Raw genomic sequence first — 27738 nt, 5'->3', positions numbered from 1 at the left:
AGTGAGTGTTCTGCTTGGTTTGTATGGAAGTTTGTAACTGGAAAGTTTTAAACTTGCTGAAGCACTTAGACCAGAAGTAATTCTGTATTTTGAAGCAGTTTAAAAATAAAACATAATAATTCCTGGTCATTTAGTTGCTTTGAAGTAGGAGTCATGGAACATGTCAGTGCTCTTTTAATAAATTAAATCTATCACAGAAGTGCAGAGATTTTTAATTCATATAGCTGAGGAGAAGCTTACAGGTTTAATCCCGCCATCCCTGAAGTGCTCCAATTTTATAAGAATTTCCATTAAAGTCACGCATGCAATAACTGCTTTGCTTCAAATAATTAATCTGAATAGGGGTGTTCTTCTGAAAGAATATATTTAATTTGGCTTTACAGGACAAGCTGATTAACTTGTTCTAGATGGGCAGAAACCCAGAAGGTGGTTGTCTGTAAACTTCACTCTGCAAAGCTGCTGTGATCTCCACCACAGAAGTTGTGTGGCCAGGGACAAATGCTGAGGGCTAATTAAAATGATGCATTGTTTAAACATCTGTTTTCTGGTTTCAGGAATTACCTGGGATATAATATCATAATTAAGGTTTCTTGATATATCTTGATTTAAATTTATTGCTTTTATCTTGAAACGTGAAAGAATGATGGCACTGAGTGGATGTGGTCACGGTAGGGCCACATGTAACTCACATCAGTTACATAAATCAAGTTAATTATGGTTTGTTTCTCTTAAGCCTGTCTGAAGCACTGAAACCAATATAGAGACCAGTTTTGGTCCTTGTTCTCTGTGTGGCTGACCTGTGGGGAGGAAATGATGGCAATGTAGGCGGTGTTCTGCTCTAATCTTCTTCCCTCCTCTTTCTTTCTTTCTTTCTTTCTTTCCCTGGGCAGAAAGAGAGGAGTGAAGGCGTTAATGAATTTTTTTCCAGCTAATAGGGAGAGGGCAAGCATGGTCCTTTTTAATGACTGTGCTTTGCTTATGAGTGCTTATGAATGCTTCAGGCTTAATCGTGAGAACTCTTGATGGCTGACTGAAGCTGATGGGTCTGCAAACAGTGTTAAAGAAAGGTACTATCTAGGTATGTATCAGTGTTTAGTCTTTGAAAAAAAAAAAAAAAGCTTGTAATGTTTCATTTCAAACTGTATTTTTTCCCTGTGTCGTGTGCTAGATGCCTGAGGTAATATGAGGATTTTGTACTGCTCTCTTGCTAACCCTTTTGAGTTTTCCATCCTGAAACTCTAAATGTGCACTGTTAATGTTAAATGTGCTCTTAATGGCATGTTTAGCAAAGTTTGCTTCCTGATTAAAATACCTGTCTGAAAGTTGAGTGCTATGATCGTGAATAATTAGGGCAGTGAATGTCAGATATTCCTACCTTTCTCTCAGTAGTTACATTCCAAGTTTGTGAAAGATCCTGGTGAGAAGGGTTAGGTTGTTTCTTGGTCTTCGTAGACTTAGCCTTCAAATTGATGATTAATTCTTACCAAAGAAAGTAAGTATTTACATGATTTCCAAAGCATTTAAACAGATTTTATTATGAGGGAGGAAGAATGGCAGTATTTTTAATATCTTCTGAAGTAATGAAGTTGCTGTAGCAACCCAAAGCTTAGTTGTAAATCAAATTATGCTTTACCTTGGCCTTTTCTTACAATGCTGTGTCACAGGTTTCATTGTCTAAGTTTGTGTCTACATCCTTCACCTTTTAATGCTTGTTGTTCTTAGGGGGAGGAAATAAAAAAGCCCTTTTGACAAAGCACCTGTGGATATTGTAAATATGAATCATTCCACAGGCTTCAGAAGATTAATTAAAATATAACTAGTGATTTTTGTGTGTGTGTAAGTCAGTGTACATTTTAAGGGGTGTCCTGTTTGTCTGCTCTGTTTTGCATAGAAATGCATCTCGTGCCCTTGAAAGCGCATGGCTCCTGTTACCGTGCGTGTTGCCATTCCTGGTGCTTTTAGATATTTCATTGCTTTATCTTTGCAAATATCATTGTTCTTTTAGAATTCTGTGCAACCTGTTCAGTTCTTAACAGTGTGACTATGGGTCAAATGTGCATCGTGTATTGTATAATTTCATGCTTAAGTTTAATTTCTCCCGCTTCAAGATTGGGTATAATAATGAAAATAATAAGCATGTAACAGATTCCTGTGTAAGGGATGTGAAGGATTCTTTAGCATTGGTTTTTTTCTGAGATTTATGTAGATTAATATAGAAGAAAATGCCAGAAGTAATTAAATAAAGTTTGTACACTGACACAGAATGAGGAGTTTGAATGGCTCACTGCTCAAAAAGACTAGTATGCAATATTTACATTTCAGAGAATAGACTTAATTCTACTGTAGTTTGTAGACCTGAATTGTCATTTAGTGGCACATGAATTGACCTAGAAAATAAAAATTTTGCTATGCAAATTAACTTTCTTAAGTGCAAATACAAGTGTAATAAAAAGTGCTGTCTAATTAAGCAAATTAAATAATTCTTCAGGGAGGCTGGGAAGACATAAAATTGATTAAAATTATGTATACAATGTTTATGGATTTTAATAAAAAAACCTCACCTGTTTCAGTTGTCGATGTGTGCCTGTGGGGACGAATAAGTAGAATTCAGTAGATGTAATCCAAGAATGGATGGATATGTTGTTTCTTTTTTTTAATGCACAGATTATAATACATTAAGCTGATAACTATAAAAAATCTTGAACTGATTTAAGTAGGGAGTTTTCAAAATATTTTTGTGTAGTTTTAGGAATGAACTTGATATTTTCCTGAGTGTGAACTTTTATTTGTTTCATCCTTATGACCTTCAACTGGTTTTAATATGCTGCTGTCAATGCTAAAAATATTTTATCAAGAATATTTCAGATTACTTGTAACAGTGGTAATAACTGAATGCAAGCCAGCTCTGGTTTAGAAGCCTTAATTAGGAAAGCTTATTTGGGAAGTGGTTTCATTATCAGCCTGACCTCAGGAGTTTGTACATCCAACAGTTTCTTTTTATTTTTGTTCTTTTGAAGCACGTTGAATTACACAAAATACCAACTTATAGGTGAGGTGACAGTGTTACATTTGCCTCTACTTATAACAGTTTTCTGTCACCTGATATGCACCATTTGCAAGGCACTGTAGTTACAGTTTATTTGCTATTTTGAATTATTATTATTACAGATAATAATATACAGGTTATTATTACAGATAATAATTTATCAGGGCTGTTAACCTAAAATACGTCTCAGTTAAAAAGCACAGTGTGTGATGGTCCTCTTATGTAGAAGACTTTGATTTATCCTGAACCTAAAAAATAGACTCCCGGTCTGTATTTGCAATCCTACAAGAAGTATATTATTTACTCTGGAGCTTCATCAAGGGCCAGCAAGCTGAATGCCATTAAATAGGCATCTGTGTAGCTTGTTTTAATAAGCTGTGTCTGTGGAGAGAGAAATTTGCTACATTCTGGGAGCTCACACAAGTTAAGATTTGTTTGTGTCATGATAGAAAGTAACCTTGCTTTTTAAATTCAAAGTAATTTAAAAAATTGCTTATAATATCATCATTCTGACTCCTACATATGTTTGAGGTGACTGTTCCAATTAAGTCATTTCAGTCCAATTTACTTGAATGCATGCTCAGTGGAATACTAGATTTCCTGTTTGTTTTTAGCAAAAGTTAGTTCCTTTATAGTTTATTTGGGTGACTCAGGGCTTTGGTGTGTGGTTTGGTTTTTTTTTTAATTCAATCATTTTAGTTAGTTTTCTGTTCAATATTTTCATGTCACTTGGCAGGAAGTGTTTGTCGCTATCCAGTATAATTAATTTTTAAGCAGGATAAAGTAGCTTAATCCCATTTCTGGCTCTGTGTATTTATTTTTTCTCTCCCTATATAATAACATAATGTCTTCATGAATGCTATTTTCCTGGTTTTTATAAAAGTAATTTCAGATTTAAGAATATGTAGTTATTTCATACAGAGAGAGACTGTAATTTGATTCTCACATTATCTTTGAGCTGAAATGTGTAATACCTGCTGATTCTATGGTGCACAAGATTTACACTCTTGTATTTATAAATGCAGTAAGCAGAAAATAGAACTGTCACTCTGAAGTGGTCTTTGTAGAAGGCACAGGCCTTAAAAATCTTTGCTCTGTAGAGGTGTTTGAAAAAGTCTTGTATACGTAGGTCAAGTTGATTCATTTCCTTATGTGAAGAATGACATGGGATTCTGGTTTGGTTTGGGGTTTTGGAGGGTTTTGCTTGATTTAGTTTGGAAATCTCCCTCTGGCCAGTGATGATGGAGGTGTGGATTCATCCTTTCAGCTCTGATGCGGGAATTCTGCAGCCCTTTTCCAGCAGCCTGGTGTGCCTCAGTGCAAGCATGTGGCAGCCCTTGTGATTGCGAAACTGGGGGGAAGAGGAGTTCAGTTCTTTAGTCACCTCTTTTCAAAGCCAGTGTGAGGGCAGTGCCAGGCCAACCAAATTCCTATGCTGAAATGCTGTGTCATTGATACTCACTGCTGCAGCCTGTGCCATGGCCTGTGAACCTGCTGTTCTTCCAGGAAAACAGGTTCCCCTTTGCTGGTAATGACTGTGTTGCCAGGTGCTGTTTGCTCTTTTTCGTGGGTAAAGGTTATGGGGATGATAGAGAGCGAATGTGGTGGTTGAGGATAATGTTTCCTTCTAGTGTTAAGGGTGAGATCACCCCCCAAAGTTTACCTAGGTTAGAATTCAAGGATAAGCAGTGCAGAGTGATTAACATCTGTGTGCCTCAGACTGTCAGCAGTGATCAGGTGAATCCTGGAAGTTAGTTTCCAGTTCCAGGTTACTTGAGGCTAATTGTTTCAGCTGGCATTGCAGTTGGAGAGGAGGGCAAGGCTGTAAGCAGGGTCCTTCGCCCTTCTCGTCTAGGTCATGGTCAATGGCTTTATGTCTCTTTGTTTCATGACTTGCAGTAGGTTAATTTACAGCTCAGGTACTACTCCCTGCCCCAGAAGATGTCCTGGTGATTTACTGCTGACAAGAATTTTTCTTGTTCCTTCTGCAGATTGTTACAGACTGCTTCAGACAGCTGCAGGGCAGAAAGGCCTGGTTGAGAACACAGTACCTGGTAACACATCAACCTCATTGTGGCTTCGGGTGTGCAGGCAGGAGGGTTCACTGCTCTAGTTCAACAGGACAGGGTTATCTCTCTGCCAGGCAGGATGCCAGCCGTGTTCAGTTTCTCATGAATCAATTGAGAACCTTTGGCCACAATGAAGAGTTGTTCAGCTTCTGCCTGAACACTTGCTAAACAGTAAAGAAACATGCATTGGTTATCTGACACCTAGATCCAGATTGCAGTTTATTAATCTCAATTCTAGTGCATGATTTTTTCCCATGTTTGCTATCACACAGTGTATAATTGCAAATTGGGAATTTTGAGAATTCATGGCTGACTGTTAAAACATCTGGTGTTAAAAGTTACCTAAGCTGTAGAGTAACTAAGTGATGATGGCAATTTTAATGTGCAAAGCCTGAAGAATGGTGTTGTCTCTTGAGTACCCAGAAGAGAGTAAAAGGAATGGAGCCTTCAGCTACGTATAAATGTGGAGTGACAACTTGCAGGAAGAGTGAAGGAGAAGGAGGTGTGTCACCTCTGGTTTGGGCACAAAGGCTAGGAAGGTGTGCTTGGAGTATTAATAGCAATGTGTGATTAGTGCTTAAACTGTGACTTTTGACTTGATGTGTTACTGGAATGTGTCGGGTCAATGGAGGCTGTGCAGGCTGTCCCGTAACTCCTGGTAGCTGGAATGGCTTTTGGGTAATGCTAGTGAGGCGGCCTTGCAAGTCAGGGTGATGGTGTTGGACTTTGAGCATCTTTATAACCTTTCTAGTAAAGTAGCTAGGAGCAGTTTTATGTTTGGGCTAAAAATAAATCTTGTTTAGAAAAGAATCTAGTAACTCCTTCCCTCTTGTTGCAGATTGGAAAAAAAACCCACCAAAACAACATTAAAAATAGTATTTCTTAATCCAATTAAGAATGTCTGGAAGGACTAAGGGAGTAGGCAGACATGTAAGTCTAGTAGCTCCACTATGACTTCTCAGATGTTTAGAGTAAATTCTAGACTTTTTTCAGGTATAGGAATTATTGCTCTCTACAACTTCCTGAAAAGAGGCTGTAGCCAGGTGGGGATTGGTCTCTTCTCCCAGGAAACCAGTGACAGGAGATGAGGAAATAGCCTCAAGCTACACCAGATGAGGTCCAGGTGGGACATTAGGAAGACTTTTTTCACTGAAAGGGTTGTCAGGCAGTGAAACAGACTGCCCAGGGAAGTGAGTCACTGTCCCTGGGGGTGTTTAAGAATCAACTGGATGTGGCACTGAGTCATGGCTTCATTGACAAGGTGATGTTCAGTCAAAGGTTGGGTTTGGTGATCTTGGAGGCCTTCTCCAACCTTAATGATTCTGTGATTCTATGACCTTAAGATAAAGCTTCTGGATGCAGAAATGTGTCTGTACTTAAAATATAACCTACTGCTATGTCTTGCCGTTACTTTTACTTCACTATTCCTTGAAGGATAAATCCTTAATGGAAATAAATTCCTTAAATATCAGGTACTTTATACTTCAAGGCCCTTATTATTTCTACTTTATGGAGTTCCATCAGTCTTGTCAGCCTGTGTGATTGCAGAGAGGAGTGAGTTGGCATTTTACCTTGCAAAGGATGTCTTCATCTTTTTCTTTCCTTTCCTTTCTTCACTGAGGGTGGTGAGGCACTGGCACAGATTGCCCAAAGAAGGTGTGGATGCCTCAACCCTGGAGTGTTCAAGACCAGGCTGGATGGGCCTCTGAATAACCTGATCTAGTGGAATAACCCCCATGGCAGGGGGTTCATCTTTAAGGTCCCTTCCAATCCAAGACATTCTATGTGAAATCTGCTTTTTGATTGTTGTTGGATGTCTCTCTCACTCTTTCCTGAGGCAGATGAGTGGGTTCAATGATAATGCATAATCTCTGCTGCACTCCTAAACTTGCTGGTCAAACAACTAAATATTGTTTCTTTTGCTAACAAGTGTTAATAACCATAGAGTTTGAATCTCAAACGCGGATACCAAGGAAAAAGTTGATCTCTCTTTTTCTTTCCTTTCCTAATTTCCCCAGTACATTCTCATGTGAACCTACCCAGCCTTTCAGTGGCTAACATGGGGCCCAGGACATTGCTCAGCTGAAACAGGATCAGGTCTGTAATGGAGTGCAGCACCTGCTTGTGCACAGACACTGCGGGGTCGCGGCAGCAGTCCTGCAGCATGCCCAGATCCTTGGTGGTGCAGGGCATCAGACCATGCTTCAGGAGGCTCCCAAGCACCAGCAGAGCAGATTTCCTCGTGCTGGTTTTCTCATCTCCAGCTCTCTCTCACAGCATAGTCATGACTTCTTTTCCATCAGGCCTAGCAGCGTCACTTCTGTCTGTCAGCTCAGTAGTTTTGGAAGTTGGGAAGATCTTCATTGGATGGCTGGACATGGCTTCTGCACTGATGGTCACACTCGCAGTGCTTGTTTGCTTTCGACACTGTGTGGACAGAGGAGCTCTGTAGTAAGTCCTGAATGCTCTCCAAACCAGCTTACATTTTCAGACAATGGGCAAAGCTGCTGGGAGCTTTGCTCCAGACCACGGGGGCTGTGTCTGAACACCAGCCAAACACCATGACCTGCACTAAAAACTTGTGCTTTAGAAACCTCTGATGCTCCAGGGACAAGGAACTGCCCAGGTTCCTCTCTGGCAGCTCCAAAAAAGCCAAGGCTACATCCAGAGCAAACACTCTGTAGGGAACTTTATGGAGTGAATATTTATAAAACCAAGCGATGAATTCAGTGAACTCTGCACAAGGGAGTTTGTGTACTGGGGTCACCAGGGCCTGGACAGTGTAGGTGCGATAATCAGCCTTGTCTGGGACCTGGGCACAGATACATTGGAGCAATATTCGGAGAATGAGATAAGCAGCTTCTTTCAGCTCATCTGCTAGAGAACTGATGAATTTTACAGCCTGGTTGTTGGCTCTGGTCACAGCTGATGTAAAGGGAAGGGCCTCACGCCTGGAGCCCTCACTGCTCTCCACCATCAGAACGACATAGAGGAGTTGTGGAAGATACATCCAAGGGTCTTATTTTCTGTGCCATGGAGAGGGGAACGCTGTAAGTACAGTCCATAATAGGCCAGCTCAGGAACGTACTTGGCTTTATTAATATCCATGGCTGCTGAAAACTCAAAGTCATGGAGCACTGGCTCGAAGTTGGTCATTTCAACAAAGACCTGCACGCAGTTCTGCATGCACTGAGGCTTTTCTTCTAGGGAGAACTTGGGCAGAAATCTTAGGAAGTTTTTCAAAAGAAGGAGGATGGCGTTGTGGACTTGGAGAAGATCTTCTTTTGAGAAGTAAACATCCTCACCATCCTCTTCCTCCTCCTGTTCCAAAATCTCTTCCATGCTGGACTTGTCATTCCTGCATGGTTTCCTTTTCTTTCTATTTCTTCTGGCACTGGGTTGCGAGCTTTGAGCATGTGCTGTCTTCCTTTTCCTCAGTTTTTCAGGCAAGCATTTTGTCAGGATGTGAAGACATTTATCAAGCATCACTTCATGGAACACCTGGTTGACTGTGCTGCCTGGGATCTCCAGCAGCAGCAGGTACAGCCCAGCCGCGTGCAGACCGACCACGCTCTGCTGTGTGTTCGCTCTTTTGTGCTGGCCCACGTGCACAAAGTGATGCAGCACAGCCACCAGGGCCTGGTGGGACAGGCTGTTCTCCGCAAACAAGGTCCAGACATTCTCTCTGCTCTCCTGGTCCCCGGCATCAAAGGGCGCCAGAGCGCTGTACAGGCAGGTTAAAGGTGTTGAGCCCATTGGCCGTGATCGCCTCTGCTTTCCGGGGATCCAGATGTAATGACTGAGGCACGGACTCAGACCGGTAGGGATACTGAGACATTTATTTGAAGAAAGTAGCTGGTTTTATATACTTCTTCAAGACACAATATTTCCTTATATGGTATTTTTCACTAAGTGACCTATCACACATTGCCATGTCAGCAGCACACTTTCTAAATGTCCTTGTATGGGGGTGGTCACACGCTGTTCAGGTGTCTGTCAGCTTCTGGCAGGCTCCTCTTTGTAGTGCATTTGTCACATGGCATTTCTTCCCCCCACAGTCAGGCAGAGACAAACTTCTCTGTGCTGCCATGGCGTTCTGCAGGCGCATCCCACAGCCTGTAGCTCAAATCTATCTTATCTCTCCCCACAAGAAGAGATTTTGGATTGGCCAGAAGCCAGAGGTTTTGGAGTACCGCCTGAGAAGGTGACTCGTGCCCAAGAACCACCACCATATAATGAGTTACCAGAAAATGAAAGAAGCTATGCTTTATTTACTGGTGGATCCTGCTGAGTGATAGGAAACCATCGGAGATGGAAAACTGTGTGGAGTCCCTCAGGACAAGTCATCGAGGCTGCTGAAGGGAAGGTGAATCAAACCAGTTTGCAGAGGTGAAAGCTATTCAACTAGCCCTAGAGACTGCTGAGAGAGAAAAGTGGCCCATACTTTTATCTCTGTGCTGACTCCTGGATGGTGGCTAATGCCCTATGGGGACGGCTGCAGCAGCAGAAGAAAAGCAATTGGCAGCGCAGGGGTGAACCCATCTGGGCTGCTGCATTATGGCAGGACATTGCTGCATGGATAGAAAACATGACTCTGAAAGTACGTCATGTAGATGCCTATGTGCCCAGAAGCCGTGCCACTGAGGAGCATCAAAACGATGAGCAAGTAGATAAGGCTGCCAAAATTGGCATAGCTCAGGTGGACCTAGATTGGGAAAGAAAGGGTTTATATAGCCGGATTTATAGCCCGATGGACCCACGAAACATCAGGGCATCTTGGAAGGGATGCAGCATACAGATGGGCTCGTGATCCAGGGGTGGACCTGATCGCAGAGGCCATCACACAGGTTATCCATCAGTTTGAAACATGTGCTGCCATCAAATGAGCCACACCAGTGAAGCCTCTTTGGAGTGAAGTGTGGTGGTTGGGTTTCCAATGTGGTGAAGCCTGGCAAATTGATTACACTGGGCCACTGTCATGAACACTCCAGGCAAGAGTTATATCATCACCATGGTAGAGGCCACAACTTGCTGGCTGGAAATGTCCCCAGTAAACCATGCCACTGCCTAGAATGTGATTTCAAGTCTTGAAAGACACATTTTGTTGGCTTTCTCACATGGGTTTTTTCTCCCAAGTACTGATGTTGTTTACAAGTCCTCTTTCCTTCCAGCCACCACTTCTGGGTTGTTTGTTTGGGTTTTGGGTGTTTTTTTTGTTTGTTTTTTCCCTAGATAAATATCCAGTTAGTCTTTAACTCTGCATGAGTTTTGAATTTCCAGTGATAGTGTCCTTCTTCAGTTGCAAATTTGCCATTATTCTTTAGTATTGTTGAATATTTCTTTATTTTTGTGTTTTGTACAGAAAGGAGGGGAAGACTTTCTGTTTTGTTGTCTAAGTACTGCTCATTATATTCAATATCTTTGTAGTATTTTCTTTGTGAGCAATACTGTTATTTTCAATCTGCATGTAATTTTTTCTTGGATTTTTTTCTAATTCACTGTCTAATTTATTGTACACTAATATAGCAGGCAGTGAAAACATCAAATGTAACACTTTAGATCGGAGTAAATTCCTGATTTATAGTATTGATGTTACAATAATTTTTGTGTGACACTTCATTCTATTTTTATGAATACTGAACATTTTATATGCATTTTGATATACAATCACATCATTGTCTACAGTATGCCTGCTTTCAGTTCTAGACTTGATGAAATTGATTTAGATTCCGGTAATGAGGTTAGTTTGTATTTCTTCTTCAGCCTGACTTGACTTTAAACAATTTTTCCGTTAGTTTACCAAGGATTCTACATGTTTGAAATTCCTGAAAGTGGTCATGAACTTTTTCTTCTCCAGTCTTTTGGCCTGTCCTTGCTTTTTGAAGTGCAGTTAGATCTCACTTAAGTATTTCATACCTTTTCAAGCAGCAGCAATAAATGCTCCAACAGGTCACTTCCTTCCGTACTAAGGTCGCTGTGAATTCTGGAGCACGCAGTATTTGTGTCTCAAACTTATTATCTTGGTTTAATTTTGTTCCAGCAGAGTAGTAAGTGTTACATGGCATGCTATGCCAAACAATGCTAAGGTGGTTATTTTTATGTGAGCTCGTTGGCTCCAAAACACGGAAGTAAATTTCCAACAGACGTGACTGCAGTTGGAATGAAACCCACTTGTCTCTTTCAGTGGAGGTGGTGTTTGGCAAGTTAGGTCTGGATCCCAAAAGTAGTTGTGTTCTGTAACCTAGCCTGCTTGTGGAACAAAATAAAAGGGGCGCTTGTTAAGGGTTGGGTTTCACTGTGTGGAGGCTTTCTCTTTGGTCCTAACCAGATTTTCTCTTTCTCTTTTCTCTGTCTTAAGCCATGCTTTCCCTTTCTCTTTCCAAATGACTGAACTGGTGTGGTGCCTACCAGTGAAGGATTCTGCTTCTGCGAAGATCATCCTAAATACAGTTTTTGTCCGCCTATTGTCATCTCACTTATCCCCATCTTTAAATGCTGTGGAATGCTGTCCACCCATTTAAAAACTGCACTTTCCACTGTATTTTAAAATTTAAATGGCTTTTGTATTTAAATTGAAATTTTAGAGTAATAATGCTTCTGTTGTGTTAAGAGCTAGGAGCAGGAGACAAGAAAGAAAGCTCTGTTCTGAATATTCCCACACATCTTTTCCCTCAAATGCTACAGCTGTTTTATCCCTTCATAAATCTTTAATCAGAGGATTTCAATACTTAATTACAAAAAAAAAATTAACCTCACATCATTCCTTTGCTGTCAGGCAGTATTTTCCTTATTATGTGGATAAGCGAGGCATTAAGGGACTATGTGATTTTTGCAAAATGTCATGGCAAGCCACTGGCAACCTCTAAGACTCCTAATTTATAAGCCTGTAATCTGCCGACTTGACACTAACGTTCTTTTTCAGCTGGCAAATCCAATGGAAACATCCTAAATCCTGGCTGGGACTAGGAAGAGTTATTCTGAGGTGAGAGTTAGTGCATAAATGCGCTAATGCTGTCGTTATCAGCGTCGAGAACACACCAAATAGAAGATGAGTGAATATACAGAATAAACGTGCAAGTGTTTCAGGGGTGTGCACACAAGGTGACTCCTCAGGGCCAACCACAGCAGTACAGAGGTACGTCCCTCTGCTGCTGTGGCCATGGGGATGAAAGCTAGCAGTACTTATCCTAACATCCCTGATCAGGCAAAGGGGACTTGGACAGGTTTAGTAGAGTTTTCTCTTTCTATCACATGCATGCAAGTTTTTTTGGTGTTCCCCAAGTGGTTTTTGAGAGTGGTGAGTTTTGGAGTGAGTGCTCCATACTAGACATGAGAGAGATGACGATTTTTCAAGTCTGTTTTTAAAAATTCAGCTGATACCACAAGATTATTTGTGCCTGAACTGCCTTTTCATGGTCTTTCTTTACAGCCAGGAGAGAGATAAAAGTTTATGCAAAATGACATACCCGGAAGCTTCTTTGTTTTTCCAGACGTATCAGTTGAGCAAATAAAAAAAAAATTACTTTTCTGGGTAGACTCTTTCTTGGTTCTCTCTTTGTTATCCTGGCATTTTTATGGGACTTCAGGTATTAGAGCCCTATGCAGTGACCTATGTCTTTTAAGTCAGACTTTAAAAGGTACCTAGGATAGTGACAAAGTTTTGTACCATTTTTCTTATGATGGAGATGTTGATTATAAACTTTGGATAAACCAGGTAAAACTGATTATTCTTTTTCCGGAACTGAGAGACAGAATTAAAATATGAGAGTAAATAGTATGCCATGGGGTAGAGGTATTAAACTCAACATTTTAATGTCTTCCAGTGCAGTTACCATGGGTAATGAAATAATTTAAAAATCTCTTTTATTTAAAATTTTGCTTAAATTAAGGAAATCTATATGTGAGGGCACTGTACACCTTCCTTAAGAGTAGTGTAGGTAGATAATCATTTAAGTCTATTTGACATTAGTCATGCCACTGGGCAATACTGTAACTATTCACGTCTTCCTGCTTTCGAGTAGTCTTTTTCTCTCCTGAGGAAGGCATGCCCAAATAACTTTAATGTAACTTACCATTGTACTGTATATCAAAAGAAATCTTGCTTTTGATATTTCTTTGATTTAAGCAGTAGTCAAATACTGCAGGAAGGCATGCACATAATTTTATTTTTATATTCAGTAGCTTAAATGATGTGGTTTAAGATTCCATCTCCTACCTTTCCCTCCTGCTTTTCCCATAGTTGGGGGTGTAGCATTAGAGGATTCTTCTTTAGCAGGGGAAGCTCACTATGATTTTTCATGCTACCGTGGTGTGCAATGCAATCTGATCTTATAAAACAATAGTATGCAGCGTGCAGCTAACTGAAATGTTTAGATGACGTTTTTGTCACCAAGTTCAAGGTCATGGATCTTGTGCATTCGGAAGGAAATTCTTGTAAGCGGCTGAAACGATGTTTCACCTGCAGTGTGGCTCTTCGTTAGCCGATCGGAGGGATTTGCGGCATTGGCAATAAGTTGTGCTGGTTGCTGGCTGCCTGCCAGAGCAGGGCTGCTGTTCCAGGCAGCAGGTCTCTGCCTGAAAGGCACTGTGTTTGCAAGAAGAATGCAGTGCAGGGCTCTCTGTCGAGTCAAAACCGACGGGCTGTCCTTGCCTCTCTGAGACAATTGTGTGTTTATGATTTTGTAGTATGTGATGTCATGAGGGTGTTGGCTTTTAGGAATTTCACTACTGAAGAAGCAGTTTGAAATGCAGGCAGAATCCTCCAGACCTTCGAATATGCACTTGGTTTCCTTTTAGTTAGCTCTGAACAAAGGTACAGATGGATACGTACGTACATATTTTTTTAGTCAGGAATTAACATATGGAATATAGAAGAGATTTAAGTGGATACAACACCTGAAGGCAATGTCGAGCCAGTCTGGATTTTCAAACTCTCTTCCTCTACCAGGATATCCATTCTACCAGGTGTCATGCAGGTATATCGTGTTTTAAGTTTTACCTTCTAATGCAGTTGCATATAGAGCTGTAGCATGATTATTGTGTTAACTGATCTTTTTTTCCCTTTTCTTTGTTCTCGGGAAAGAATTATGAAATTGGAGAGTTAAGAAGCTGAAAACCATAAATATAATTTTAGAATGCTATGTGCCTGACCTTATAGTTAAGTTCATGTTTATTTAAAGCAAATATTTTTTTATTTCTAAACGTACTAAATATTTTCAGAGTTTTTCTAACTGGAAAAATGAAGTTGTAACCTTGGAGATTTTTTAAAGTGAGTTATGTATTCAGATACTGCTGTCATTTATTGGGAACCAGATATCTACAGTGTTGAGAAAAGGAAATTACACAGATTTCTAAAACATTAATGATTTAAAGTCTTTTTGTGTATAATTACGTAAGGTAAATAAACTGAAGTACTTACTGACATTTTGCTTCTAAGACAATTCACACAAAATGTGCATGTGTGAAAAGGTGATAAATACCAGTGTTGTGGTAAAGCTAAATTGTACAAGCTCCTTATTTTATCTCTTTGACTCAACAGTCCTGTTTTATTAATAATCCTTCCTTCTGAAAGTGCTGTATAACAGTTTTCTAGTGAATGGGCTGGATTCTAACCATGAAATTACTCTTCCTGCTGTAGAAGACTGTAATATTGCATAATAATTAGAGGGAATGTGTTACAGTACTTCTGTGGCTGAAAGAACTCAGGTTTCTGGCACACCTTAATACAGGAATGTAATCTCTGTTAATTGTCTAAATCTGAAGTCCCTGCAACAATAACAGAGGGAGGGGAAAATGGGAGTTAGGAGTTTTGTGCTATTACTCATCTTTCAGTATGAAAGAAGGATATGAAAAGAAGGATAAGAGAGTAAGTTAATTATTAACATACTCAGGTCTGGAGAATGAATCTGACAGTCTCCATAAACTACAGCATAGACAGTGGTATGGGTTAGTTTCAGCAGGCTGCAGTGATGGTCACTGTGAGTAGAAACAAGAGTGATTCTGTACAGTGTTCATTTAAACACTTTTTTGTGTGTTTCTTGAAAAAAATTTACATGTTTGTATCTCTGTAGAACTGTCTGCTCAAGGGTACCAGTAAGGTTTTATTGAACCCAGAGTTAGCCCTTGTGAGGTCAGCCACAGTGACTCCTCATGGCTGGTTGTCCTTTGGCCTAACTTTAGAGGATGCTGAAGTCTAGTAACCTTTCTCTCATTTTTCTTTTCTTTTTGTTTTTTTCCTGGCCATTTTTTGTGATAATAGGCATGAATAATCTGGAAATTAGACTAGAGAAATTCAGTAAATGGCAGCTGATGTGAAAACCTTCTCTTCTTACCTGTGTGTTAGGTGCTTAGTCAAACTCACAGCTTTCCTGCTCCTTAAGATCAGAACGTCAAGAGCCACAACCCAACTCCCAAGTTTCCACAGTGACCTTCTGGACAAGAACGAAGGTCTCATGAGTGGGTTCTAAGTCCTCTGTTGTGAAAAGAGATAGATTAAAGTTCCTGAACTTCTGGATCCCAGTTGCTTATCTGCATTTTGGTTTTAATTCTCTCCTTTCTGTTTCTTACATGTTTTTAAATAGTTTTTCAGCATTTCAGTGAAGTATGTGTTTAATAATTTTCAGATAAGATAATTAGTTTCCTTTATATGCAACTGAGCTTATTAAGCTCCTTGTTTTATATATGTAAAATTGGGTGGACTTACTTCCTTTAATGACTAAGTCATTCTGACTTTGCAACTCTGTTTTAGTACCTAAAAAGAGAAATTCCTTACATTGTCTGCAACCACTGATAACTGTAAAATGTAGAATTAGTATTCCTGCACTCCTTTTAGAGCTTATCCTCAGTGCAGAATTTTTCCTTCAGAATAGTAACATACATCCATTTTTGCTTGGGGATTAATGTACCTTACAGAGACAGGGCTGAATTAGAGTCTCCATTGCACTCTAGTTGTCATACTCAGGTTAGTGAACTTTTCCAGTAAAATAAATAGGCAGTGGGGCTACTGTTTATCATAATTGGTTTGTGATCATGGGTGGTGTGTGATCTCTGTGGATAGTATACATTCTGCCGAACTTGTATATTGACAGAGCCATTAAATCTACTGTGGCTTGCTATTAGGATGGCATAGAAGTCCTGAACAGAGTTCTGGAAAAGCTCTCTCTTCAGGAAGCTTTTTGTCCTTTTTTGTAGATAAAACTAATTTTCCACAGATCAGAGTTGTCATTGGAGTTGCCTGCTGTTACGAATGGGTTGTGCTTTCTCTTAGGCATAAAGAAATATAGTTTTGGAATAATATTTTTGTGGAAATATGGTCTGAAGTATTGATAGTAGCCTGTTCTGGAGGAATGCACAGTCAGTGTTTTGTTCATTTATGGTTTTCTAAGATTGCTCAGGGCACTGTTTATCTTGGAGATGATCAAGATGCTGTCCCCAAAACTGGGTCACTCGGGGTGGCATGGCCTCGTGGTTGGCTGTGGATTATGGCATTGCATAAATCAGGAGTTCAACTCAGGGACTCTGTTTTCTTGAGCCATATTGTAATTCATTTTTGGTACCTATGCAAAGCAGAATTGGTGTTTCTTGGGAGCCCTTCCATATTTGAACATAATTTAGAGATTAATATAATTTATTTTGAGTGTGATAAAAAATACCTCCTTTTTTCTTTTATAAGGGCACAACAAAAGAGATCTGATATTAGTTGTAGGAGCTTTGGTATATATTTGGAGAAAATATGACCATCTCTAATTCATCTACTTCAAGACAGGTGGCAGCAAATGTAGAATTTGTTGTTAAATTTTAAATGGTGGCCAAAGTAAGCTCCCAAGGAAACCTGCCATCCCTCTGGCTAGTATGGCATCAGCCAAGTAGCTTGCATTTTTTCACCTGCTTCATGGTGTAATGTTGGGTTTTCTTTGTATATCATATGGTGTAGAAGGAAGTCTGTTCAAAAGTCTTTCAAAATAGTCTTACCATGTTTGATTTTCATAAACTTAATCAGTAGAGATTAAGAACAAAGGCTGCACTCATGTCTTTCTCCCAGTTACCCTGGTATAGCAAGAGCTGTTTATTGTAAGAACGTTTGCTATCTCTCATTACTTTAGGCTGCTAGACAAGAAGAGCGTAGTCTTGTGAGTATTTCTTTGGCAAAGAGAAGACGTCTAGTATCCTAGACATGTTTTATGGGGGAAGCCAGAGCTTTTAGCTCCACTGGGATATCAGCAGATTGTAGCCATTTCAGAAAACAGTAGGTTCTTTTTTTTTGTTTGCCTCACAAATATATGTTCAAATGTAGTTTTAAGCAGGAGGAGTTAGATCTCTTTCCCCACAGGGAGATGTGAGATAATACAAAACCCAACCCTGTCTCAGCTGTGGAGCAATTACTGGTGTTTTTGTGATGTAATTGGAGTTTTGCTGGTGGACTGTGATACCCTTCATAAGAAGATTCCCCTTTGTCCTAACTAATATCAGAACCTTCTGCATCCCCTTGTAGTACTGGAATTTCTTCTTCTAGTGAGGTCGATGGAAACCATGTTCACAACAAAAGTCTGTTGTTCAGATCAAGACATCCTTGGAATCGCACATGCTATTGTACCTTCTCTGTCTGCTAATAAAGAAAAGGGGGAAAACATACCTACCCAGTTTTGATAGTGAAAACTTGTAATTTTATGAATTCAAGATGAGTCAATTGTACCTGTGCAGTTGGTTCTGAATGCAGTTAATGCAAATTCTGTCCAGTCATAGCAGTAGCCTAAGTAAGCTACTATAGCTGAAACTAAGCAACAAATGGGCATGGCTTATCTGTGGAAAGGGAAGAGATTTTGCAGCATTAAGCCACTGCTTTTCTTTTAAAGAGGGAGCCACTGCCCACTTCAAATGTTGCCTTTTACTAGAATCCATTTCTTAAATTAAAAAAAAAAAAAGAAAAAAGAAAGCTGCTGTATTGTAGACAGAGGAATAAATCTTGATGACTTCCATGTTGTGCAGTGTTAAAAGACACTGAATGCTTTTAAAGAAACAAATTTACTCAGTTTTGTTTGTAGCATAATTTGACAAGTTTACCTAAATTAAAACCTTTTGAGAAATAATGTGCCCAGGCAGATTGTAATCAAGAAGAACAAAAATGATATTACAGTATTTGCTTGTTTGTTAGTGTTAGGGAAAGTCCTGGGTAGCTATTTAATACTGCTGTTCTGAATATTCAGCAGCAGCCATGTGTATGACAGGGATTTACAGTTGCATTTTTCTTGGAATAACTAAATCAGTTGAGCAAAACTTCCTGTATTTTATGTTCTTTGTTGGTTCAGAGCTATTGCCTTTCCTCTGTAGGGAGAAGAGGAGGAGAAAGGGGAGGGCAGAGTTTTTGACTAAATGGACAAAATACATGCAAGAACATGGTGTGCTAAATTCAAGCAGGCCTTAGAAGCTGTTTCCTCACAGAATTTGATTTTTATATATGGCTACAACAAAATGTAGCTTTCATGTTAGGAAAGGGAGGTTGGTCTCTGGTTTTTAGAAGGATAACTCCTTCTTCAGGGTTTGGGAAGAACTACTAAAGAAAGCTGGTGGTATAGGAAAATGTTAAATTCAGATTTAAGAGAGGGAATGATTAAAATCTGAAAAGGACAATTTTATGTATTTTGTCCTCTGCAATATTTAAAATGTGGGCAGGCTATTTTTATATTAAAATGATTTAAACATTATATATATATAATTGCTTTATAGGCAAATGAAAAGATTGCTTTTAAGTAAAAGATTTTCTTTTTTTTTTCTAAGGGGCCTCATGATTAGAATGTCAGCAGTTATTTGGGCTTGACAGAACAAACAACGCATAAAAAAGCTTCCCATAATAAAAAGTAACTCATTAAGCAAGATTGGGCTTGAAAAAAGAGTTTAGCTTGCAGGGAATAAATCTTAAGTACAAGGTGCTCTTTGAGAAGACAAAACCATAGGAAAACTGTTAAAGCTGAGGCAGGTTTCAAGATCATCATCTGTAACTTCTGTCCAGAAGACAGAAGCATGAAGTGGTGAGGGATGTTGATTCAGGTGTGGGCTGGTGCTGTGGTTCCTCGTGGTGTTACACGACTTTCCTCAGTTGCTTCCTTGGAAAAGTGGAGCTGGTAGGAACACATCTCTTACAAAATGCCTCTGATATGGCAAATCTCTTTGTTCTTCTGATCTCTTACCTCTTGCTCTCCTGCCAGTCCCCTTTTTTTCCTCACTCTATTAATTTTTTTTCCTCTCCCCTATTTTGTCCCATATGAATTGGAAATGAAAAGCCACAGTGTGCAAGTGACCAGGAGATGGACACAATCCTGCACGAGGCTCCCTGGTGACCTGCAGGACCAGCTATGGAGCTGTGTGTGCTGATGCTGCCCCAGGTTAAAAACTGAGCTCTTGTGAAACTGTTGGCAGTGATGCAGGGCTTGTTTCACCTCTGTTCAGTTCCACTGGGTATTGCCTTCTTTAGGCATCTGTGTCACTTGGGGTTCCTCAGGTCTCTCTGTTCACAGTCCCAGTGTGGCTCGGGTTACACTTGCTGGAAAGGGTGTAATCAGATGAACGGGTGGCTGATTGCAACCATTCATTATAAATCATTCTGTCAGGAAAGAGGAAACTCTGAGGAAAAATGTGAGCATTATGATAATGTTATCTATTAAGAGTCCTTAAAAGGAGGTAAAATTATAAACTGCATATGGTGCAAAGCAGTACCTCTGATGTGGACTACTTACGTTTCTAATTAATTCTGACTGAAACTTTTAATATTTCTTCCTGTTTGCTTTGTGCTTTCTGGTATTTCAGGCTCTTATTCACAGAAATGTAACTGTAGTTCTTCTAATGACATTGATATTTGGGTGGCAGAACCAGTTACAGCAAGTTCTGTGTGGCTTTTTTCTTCACTGCTGTTTTCTAACACATTATTCATGATGAAAAAAGGAAAAAGTCTAGCCTAACTAGAGGTTCAGATGTAAAATATTTTGTACTTTATTCTGAGCACTTCAGCATGAAGTGGCGGTCTGTTCCTTTATTTTTGGAACATTATGCATTATTTCTGTTGTTTTGCGGAAATTTGACTGTGTGTTCTGAAACAAAATTTTGTCTCTCTTGGTATAAATGTACGCTGACTTTGTGAATGATGATGGTTCTGAATTCTGTTTGGCTCTTCTTTCTGTTTCCATTTCTGCCTCAACAGTTGACTGATCTACTTACAGCATTAAGTTAATGAATTATCACAGATCTTCGCTTAGAAGTGTTCTTCCCAAGATTTACACTCTGATCCTTTTGGAGGTGAAGGTGCTTGGATACCTCTTGGTTCCTTTTTTAAGGTCCTTACAGGGATGTGTCTGACGGTTTTCTGTGATTTACTTGGGGTGTTGAGAAGAGTCCAGGTTATGCAGTAAAATGTAGCTCACAAATTCGCCCTGTAATGGTGTGGGTTTAGGCTCTTAATACAGTGGGTTTGAAGATAAATATCAAACTATGTTTGAATCTTAGAAATTCAGCCTGTAGAGAAATATTGTTCTTTCCAGTCTACATGAAGGAAACTTTGGCTTTTATTACATCCTGCAATTTAAAGGATGGTCCTAGAAATGGTCCTGGTTTGCGAAGCATTTAATTGGTAATTTGAGAAATGTAGGCTAGGAATTTATTACAATTTGGTTTGGAGGAAATAAGTTGAAGCACTGGCAGAATATTTGTGAAGCATAAATTTGCAAGCTTCTTCTTTATGCAAATACAAAACTTACTAAATCATAAGTGAGGGCATTGCAAAAGCTTAAAAGTTGTTTTTAAAACAATTAACTATAGGAAAATTAAAACTAATGCTGTGATTTATGTTGGTATTTGAATAAGTGTCTGCTAATATTTGAGTTATAACAAATTGTTAAATATAGATTGTATCTATTCAAAACAGATGTAGGTTATATTTAGTCTCACTTTTTATGCTGTTATTTTGGCAGGTGTGTGATTTATGACATTGCTAATCCAGTTTCATGAGTCCTGCAATTCATTTGAAGGACATCTTCCTGCAGAAAAGGAGCATAAATTTGAGCGCTTAGTAAATGGATGCTTATATACTCCATTTTTAGACTTTTTGCAGAAAACCAGACTACTTTTTTCTCACATGCTGAGTGAGGAGAGTCTTCTTAAATAAGACACTTATTTAAGCAGACGGTTGGTCCTGTTGATGTGTAAATTCCTCTGTGCTGCTGAGATGACTGCAATGCAGATAATGCTGATGGTGCTCGCCTTTTCAAAATTTACATCAGGTTCTCAGCTCCTGCAAGAGGTTTCATTCACTCATGACTTTGGGTGAGGAATAATCATCTGCTGAAGCAGACAATTACAATGGAGAGGACTGTAATGGCTGAGATTATGAGCTCATGTGGGGAGTGTGCCAGGGCACTACATGAGGATACTGCTTCCCTGGTATGTCTGTCTGGGCTATGACCTGCCCCAAGTGACAAATCTGATCCCGTAGAGCACTTTCTCAGAAGTTAAGACCTGTGTCATTTTCAGACGTTGTTGTACATTATTCTCTTTCCTTGGAAACTCTTGGGTGTTGTACCCTTAAGCTTTGCTTGCTGTGACATTACTGGCATTAGTTCTCTCTTCCCTGTGGCTACTGCCTTCTCCGGCAGTGGGACAGCATCTCTGCTCTGTTCTTTCACTCTTCAAATTTCAACTCTGCCCGCACTTTGCTGCCCCTTTCCCAATTAGTGTTGAAGACCTGCCCATTTTCCCTTTGGCTTTGCAGAGCCTCTTGTTAGAGGCCTTGTCTCTCTGCAGGGCTGCTGCAACATTCTTGGAGCTCTGTAGCACTTCCCCTCCTCTTCCCTATTCCCGTCTAAGTAATCCACATTTTATCTGCTGCTTTAACTGCATCATCCGTTTGAAAAATCCGTTTCTTGGCTCTCCTGTTAAACTGCATCAAGTTCAAGCTTGTCTTTCTTGCTCTAAGACATGTCATTAGCTCTGTCCCCACTCTGTTTTTTTTACCAGGTTACTCCCTCTGCTTAAGTCTATTCAGAAGTGGATGTAATAAAAATTACTTGCTTGGGTGCTGTTTACCAGGTAAGATTTCTGGATTTGAAATCCTGGTTTAGAGAATTCATAACTGTTGGTTATTCATTTATTACAGTTCTGAAAAACGTAATTTTCTGGTCTTTCCCAGCTTCTTTTGTCTTTTACTGTTTTCCATTCCCTCTTCCTGTCCTCTTTCAGGTAAAAGCTGGAGTGTTTCCCTTCATTTTCCTACAGCCGTTTGGTCTTTTCCATTGCTCTTAAAAAACAAAAAAGGTTGCCTGAAGGGAAGAAGGGAAGTAAAAGACAAACTTAGGACATTACCCGTAATTGTGGAGTCTTTTAATGGTGCCTTTGTCTTCTGTTGGAGAGGGTGAGGTTTGAGGTGATTTCACAGATCCAGAAACACTGTTGTCTTGGGGTCACCCCAAGACAACTGTTCACCAGAGTTTTTCTGCTGTGGATTGTTCCCACTAATGAAAAGTCAGCATGTGTGTATTGATTAGAAAAATGTATTTGTATTGCAAATCAACTGAGTTTTACTTAGAATGATTTTCATGTGTGTCCACCAGGTACTTCTGGTGTTTTAACTCCAGCTTTTCTGAGCTGTTCTGTATCTCTGAAGAGCAGTAGGAAGTGTTGGTATAGCTTTTGGATGGGGAAAGATACAATCAATTTTTCATTCCAATTTTGGCTATTCATGTGGAAACCTTAAAGGCAGGTTTGTTTTCTTCCTGCCCTGTGTTACCATAGATGGATAAAATGCAGAATATTTAGTATGTGGCCTGCGTCAACTTGTTATACTAAAATCTCACTTCACAATTCAGAATTGTTACAATTAAAGACAAGCAGCATGGATCTATTAATGCCTCCTAAGAGCCTTTTATGCTCCCTGGCAGAAGTGTTTTTCTTTTATGGATTTATTGCTACTGTCTGCTGGGCCTGAATGTGCTGAAAACACTAGGCAAATGTGCAGTGGATTTGGTAATGTAAACTTTTCTATTGCTTTGCACCATGGGTCTTGATTTCACTCCATTGTGTTTTCTCTCTGTATTCTTTTCTGCCCACTCTCACCCTGCTGGGTCATGGTTTGCCGTATTTCAGATGCTAACAGCTCCTGAAGATAAGCCCCTTATTTTAAAGTACAAGCTGTTCTGAAAACCTCAATTGCTTAAATGTCATAATTTTACATGTTTTAAAACCTAAATTTTCCTAATAATGAAGGCATTGAATGTCTGTTCTGTCGAAGTTTGCATGGTCTACTTACTGCAGTGATTTGAAAGAAACTTCCTGTGTACTTTATCAGTATTAATGTATATTAAAATAGTATTCTAAAATATTCTCTACTCTTTCCAGTTTCAGTTTAAACTTGGGTAAAATGTGGTTTGTAAAAGTTCACAAACATACTGCCAAAATCTGTTTTTTATATTATGACTCTGAAGTTTTAGAAGTTGAAAGCTTTACAGATGCAGAGTCAATGGCAGCATTTATTCTTTACTTGAGTATTGGGTGGGTCAGGAACTGCAATAAGAGTTTGGGCTGAAGTTCCTTGAAGCAATGCTGGGTGTCTAATTAGTTCTGTTAAGTAGTTGTGTCCCAATACATGAATCTATTCTCTGCTGTGTTATTTTTAAACTATTGCCTATTCCTTGGTTGTTTTTCCAGTTGTGAATATCCTCATGCTGCACATTTGACTTGACAGTTTGTTCAGCTTCTCCTTGCATCACATATAGCATATTAAGCCCTGCTTGAGTACTAGCCAGAACTTTCTTGGTAGAGTGGTCATTGTTAATCTGCTGATCATGGTTAAGTGCACTGATTTGGAAGGGGAGATCCGTAAGTGTTGGGACATGTGTCTCAGATCAAAGCCATGCATGTGTGTTTGCTTTGTAGAACTCTGATGAAATACTGGCAGCCTTGACTGGGGCCCAGCCAGAGGCACCTTGTGTTGTGCAAGCAATTGTGGTTCAAATTTAGGAGTGTAGTTCGGATGGTGGAACTAGTTCTTTCAAAGGAAGATACCCTTTCTGGACAGTGGAAAGAAAAACTACTGTAGACCAAATTGATAAACTCATGTGGCATGAATTGTCCTGTGAGAATCTGCAGAAACTGGTTTGAATGCAAGGGTTGCTTTGACTGGGCCACTATGCTACTGTCAGTTTCCTTACCCATCACAATATCTATCTTCAAAGCTTCAAAGTCAGAGCCATGCTAACCACCATGGTACTCAGTACTAAGGCCAGCTTTTTGAGCTCAAAACCTCATCGTTTGTTTCCAAATGGTGTCTGTGGCTTTCTTTCAGCTGCTGATTTATTCTGGATTCAAAGTTGTCACGGTAGGGCTTGGGTCGTGATGTGCTCATTTGCACTTATTGCTGGGTTCTATGGAGAATTCTCACACAGAAGCTGAGGAAGTTTTCTTTGGTGATAAAGACAGGACAGAAAGCAGAGGTAGGAGATAGGACAGAGGTGACTTCTCAATATTCATATCAGGCAACTGCAAAGCTGCTGCATGGACATTAATTAAACATTTTCACAAAACCCCCCATAGTTCTACTACCTTGGGCAGATGTGATTGGTAATTTGGTGGTTGCCTAAGCAGGTGTCTTGTACTCTTCTGGAAAAATGCTGCCAAGTAGTGAGTTCAGCAGCAGTAACACAAGTGGTGCTTCAAGAAGACATGAGGATTGTTTCCCTGTGTCCTGACTATCTCTACCACCATGCAACTTCATCTTCTGCTGCCCTTCTTTGATTTAATCTGTTTGTTTTGTCGGATTTTTGGTTGGTTGGTTGGTTTTAAATGAAAATGGTAATAATTTAGCCTTACTTTGTAACATACAACACACTTGTGCTTTGCAAAGCACCAGTGCCCCGCAGGTCTGTTTCAAAAAATGTGTTTGCTGCCTGTTTGGATCACTGTGTTTTGGTGCTTGCATGAAATTACGTGGGAATCTAATCTGATGGATGTTTGGTCACTGAGCAATCACTACGAATGCTCTTGTAAGAGTATCTCCAGATCAGTTCCTTGAGGATTTCTTTTGTTGGTTGATTAGTGAAGAGCAAAAGATTTTTAACTCTGATTTATTATGAATGTAGAGCCAAAAGGATGGTTACATGAGAAGCAACAGCTGGTATCTCTTGGTATGGTTTTGAGGCAAACAGTTTTGTGGTGTAAACAAAGGAAGAACTTCTCTAAATATTAAAATTTCTAAGTATACAGCAGAATGTAAAATGTGCATTTTTTTCTATTTCCTACTTTGAAAGGGGTGGTTATAGTTTTACGTTGGAACTTGCTTTCCCTGAAGTTTTACCACATGCTGAAGTTTTTTACCCTTAAAAATCTAATGTTCATACTTTGCTCATAAAATATTACTTGCCTTTTATAACATGTACCCTGATGTTTGTGATTTTGGAAGTTCTTTAAAATCCTTCAGGAAAGTGAGCTAATGATTGAAATAATTCCAGTAGCTTGATTAATATGATTAATACTATTGGTGTCTGGAAGCTGGTGATTCTGAGTCCCTTCTCCTTTCCACTAGTAAAACTAGTGCCTTTCATTCTGATACAGCAAAAGTTAAATGCTTCTGTGCATAGAACAAACTGAAGCATTCACAGTATTTGAGAAATTGCCAATTATGAGGGCTTTATAATTCAACAAATAAAATCGGAATTGGCTTATTGGCTCTTCTTGTTTTAGTTTAATATTATGAGTTCATGTTGGTAGTTGATACTGGCTTCCATCACTTCATAATTTTGTTGATAAATTTTACAATATAAGGAATCCAACATCAAAGTGTTGTAGAGCACAAATGTAATTAGTTATTGCTAATAGATGAAGTCTGTTTCCCAGAACGGAGGAAAGCCAAAGACAGCAGTAACAGAATCGTTCTTCTTAACCCTTTTATGTATTATGGGGATGGGATATGATGGAGGTGCAAGTCAGAGTGCTAAAGATAGCCAGGAAAATGTTCAGAGTGATTTAAGGTAATAATTAGGTAGCTGGCAGGATGAAAGTTTATTCCTTTATTTTAGATTTGACTTTCAGAGATGCTTCATCTTCAGTTAAGGCTATAGTAAATTTCCAAGGAGCTAAGATCACTCCTTTCTCACCCGACTTGTGATACTGGTTAAGCTTTAACATAGGATCAGATCTTACTGTGAAAAGGAAAGTACAGTGAGTTTGTGTGTGTGTATATAAAACTTGTTATTTTCGTTATTGTTTTAATGGTTATTTCTAAAGATACTACTCTAAAACTTTCACACTGTGGATTGTTCATCTTGGATTCGGATCTTTTTTTTTTTTTCTTTGCTGCACTAGAAGATCTTAACCATAGTTGAAGTGAAATCCATGGCATCTCAGCAGATTAGATATATTGTAGCACAAATAACCTGCACATCTGTGTTTCTTCCTAATAAGCACAGCTGTGAGTGATCAGCTGTAAGGCAAATAGCTGAGTCTGACACTTCTTAAAAAGGTTTGAATTTTTCAATTGATACTGGCAATTGCTATCAATTGAGGCTTTTGTGATAAGGATTGACTACCTTAATATTTCATAAAAATCTCTATTCAGGCACTATGTTAGTGGTGTACTGTCTCTATCAACCCAGTCTGGATTCGAGTTATTAATGTAAATAATTGCAGGAGTCCTCCTGATTTGTTTGGTTCCTGTAGGAAATTTGACTGAAGTCAGTGTTGATGATAAAGCCTCTACTGGTTTTAATTGTTAACTTCTGGAGTATGACAGGTTAAACAAAGTAAATACAGGTTATTAATGCTACAGATTTTTATTTAGTTGATTTTTATCAGTATACATGCCAGAATTTTTTTGGTGCTGATTTAGAACATTCTGCCTCTAGAACTTGCTAGGTTGTGTGAATAAGCCTGCTGTTGTTAAATGGTGCATTTTAGAAAGGCAATCATCACTCTTGCTTGATCATGGTGTGGAACAATATGCAGAAATAAAGGGCTTTGGCTCCCTACCACTTCTTGCCCTTGGAGTAATAAGCAATTCAACACTAACTCTTCATAGAAGGACACTTCTTTTTGGTAGAAAAATATGTATGTATTTTCTAAGAATAGTCAACTCTACGTTTTGCCCTTTGCTACTTCACTGAGTGTCTTAATGAGTTCTGGATGACAATAAAAATGATGCCCTTGACTTAGAAAAAATAATAAACCAAACCATTGAGCTACATAGGCAGCTAAATACTAAGATGAGAATTTTTTTATGTACTATATCTAACAGCCATGTACTTTTTAACATGTACTGTTCCTTTCTTGCCATCTGTGTTCTTTTAATGTCTTCGTGGTTTAAATCACTTCCTGTGAAAAAGTTATTTCTAGACAGTTTGGAGGCTTCTGCAATATTTGTGAAGTACTTGGCTTCAGTGCAGCACTGTCAGTACTATTTGTGATATTAGTGAAACTTGTTCAGACATAAATTCCTCAAATACTCAATTTTATGCGTCCTCCCAAAATTTCAAGTTTCCTGCAATCTCACTTACTTTCAAGAGATCAATAGCGAAATCATGATTCTCCATGTAACACTGCCTTCTCAGTCATGTCAAGATCCTTCTGATCAATAAAAAGTTACTCTTTCTCACT

The 27738-nt window shown here is 39.2% G+C and overlaps 1 protein-coding gene and 1 pseudogene across 8 annotated transcripts in view; one reads left to right on the top strand and one right to left on the bottom strand.

Moving 5' to 3' along the window:
- PLEKHA7 (pleckstrin homology domain containing A7) overlaps nt 1-27738 on the top strand; it is a 152773-nt gene that overhangs the window by 39956 nt on the left and 85079 nt on the right. The window contains exon 1 of one of the 8 annotated variants that reach the window (XM_069016861.1): nt 866-1078. The exons of 6 other annotated variants lie outside the window; for them this stretch is intronic. Coding sequence is in view for 1 of the 2 variants with exons in the window: in XM_069016859.1 (XP_068872960.1) it covers nt 14020-14090 (71 nt within the window). In the remaining variant the exon portion in view is untranslated. Of the gene's footprint in view, nt 1-865; nt 1079-14004; nt 14091-27738 lie in introns of those variants that run through there. One more of the 8 variants, XM_069016859.1, reaches the window with a different exon arrangement.
- On the bottom strand, nt 7141-8953 carry LOC138110959 (condensin-2 complex subunit D3 pseudogene; annotated as a pseudogene).

This window comes from Aphelocoma coerulescens, chromosome 5 (genome assembly GCF_041296385.1).
Source record: "Aphelocoma coerulescens isolate FSJ_1873_10779 chromosome 5, UR_Acoe_1.0, whole genome shotgun sequence".
Taxonomy (NCBI): Eukaryota; Metazoa; Chordata; class Aves; order Passeriformes; family Corvidae; genus Aphelocoma; species Aphelocoma coerulescens.
Note: the sequence above shows the minus strand (reverse complement) of the source record. Positions and strands in the feature narration are given on the sequence as shown.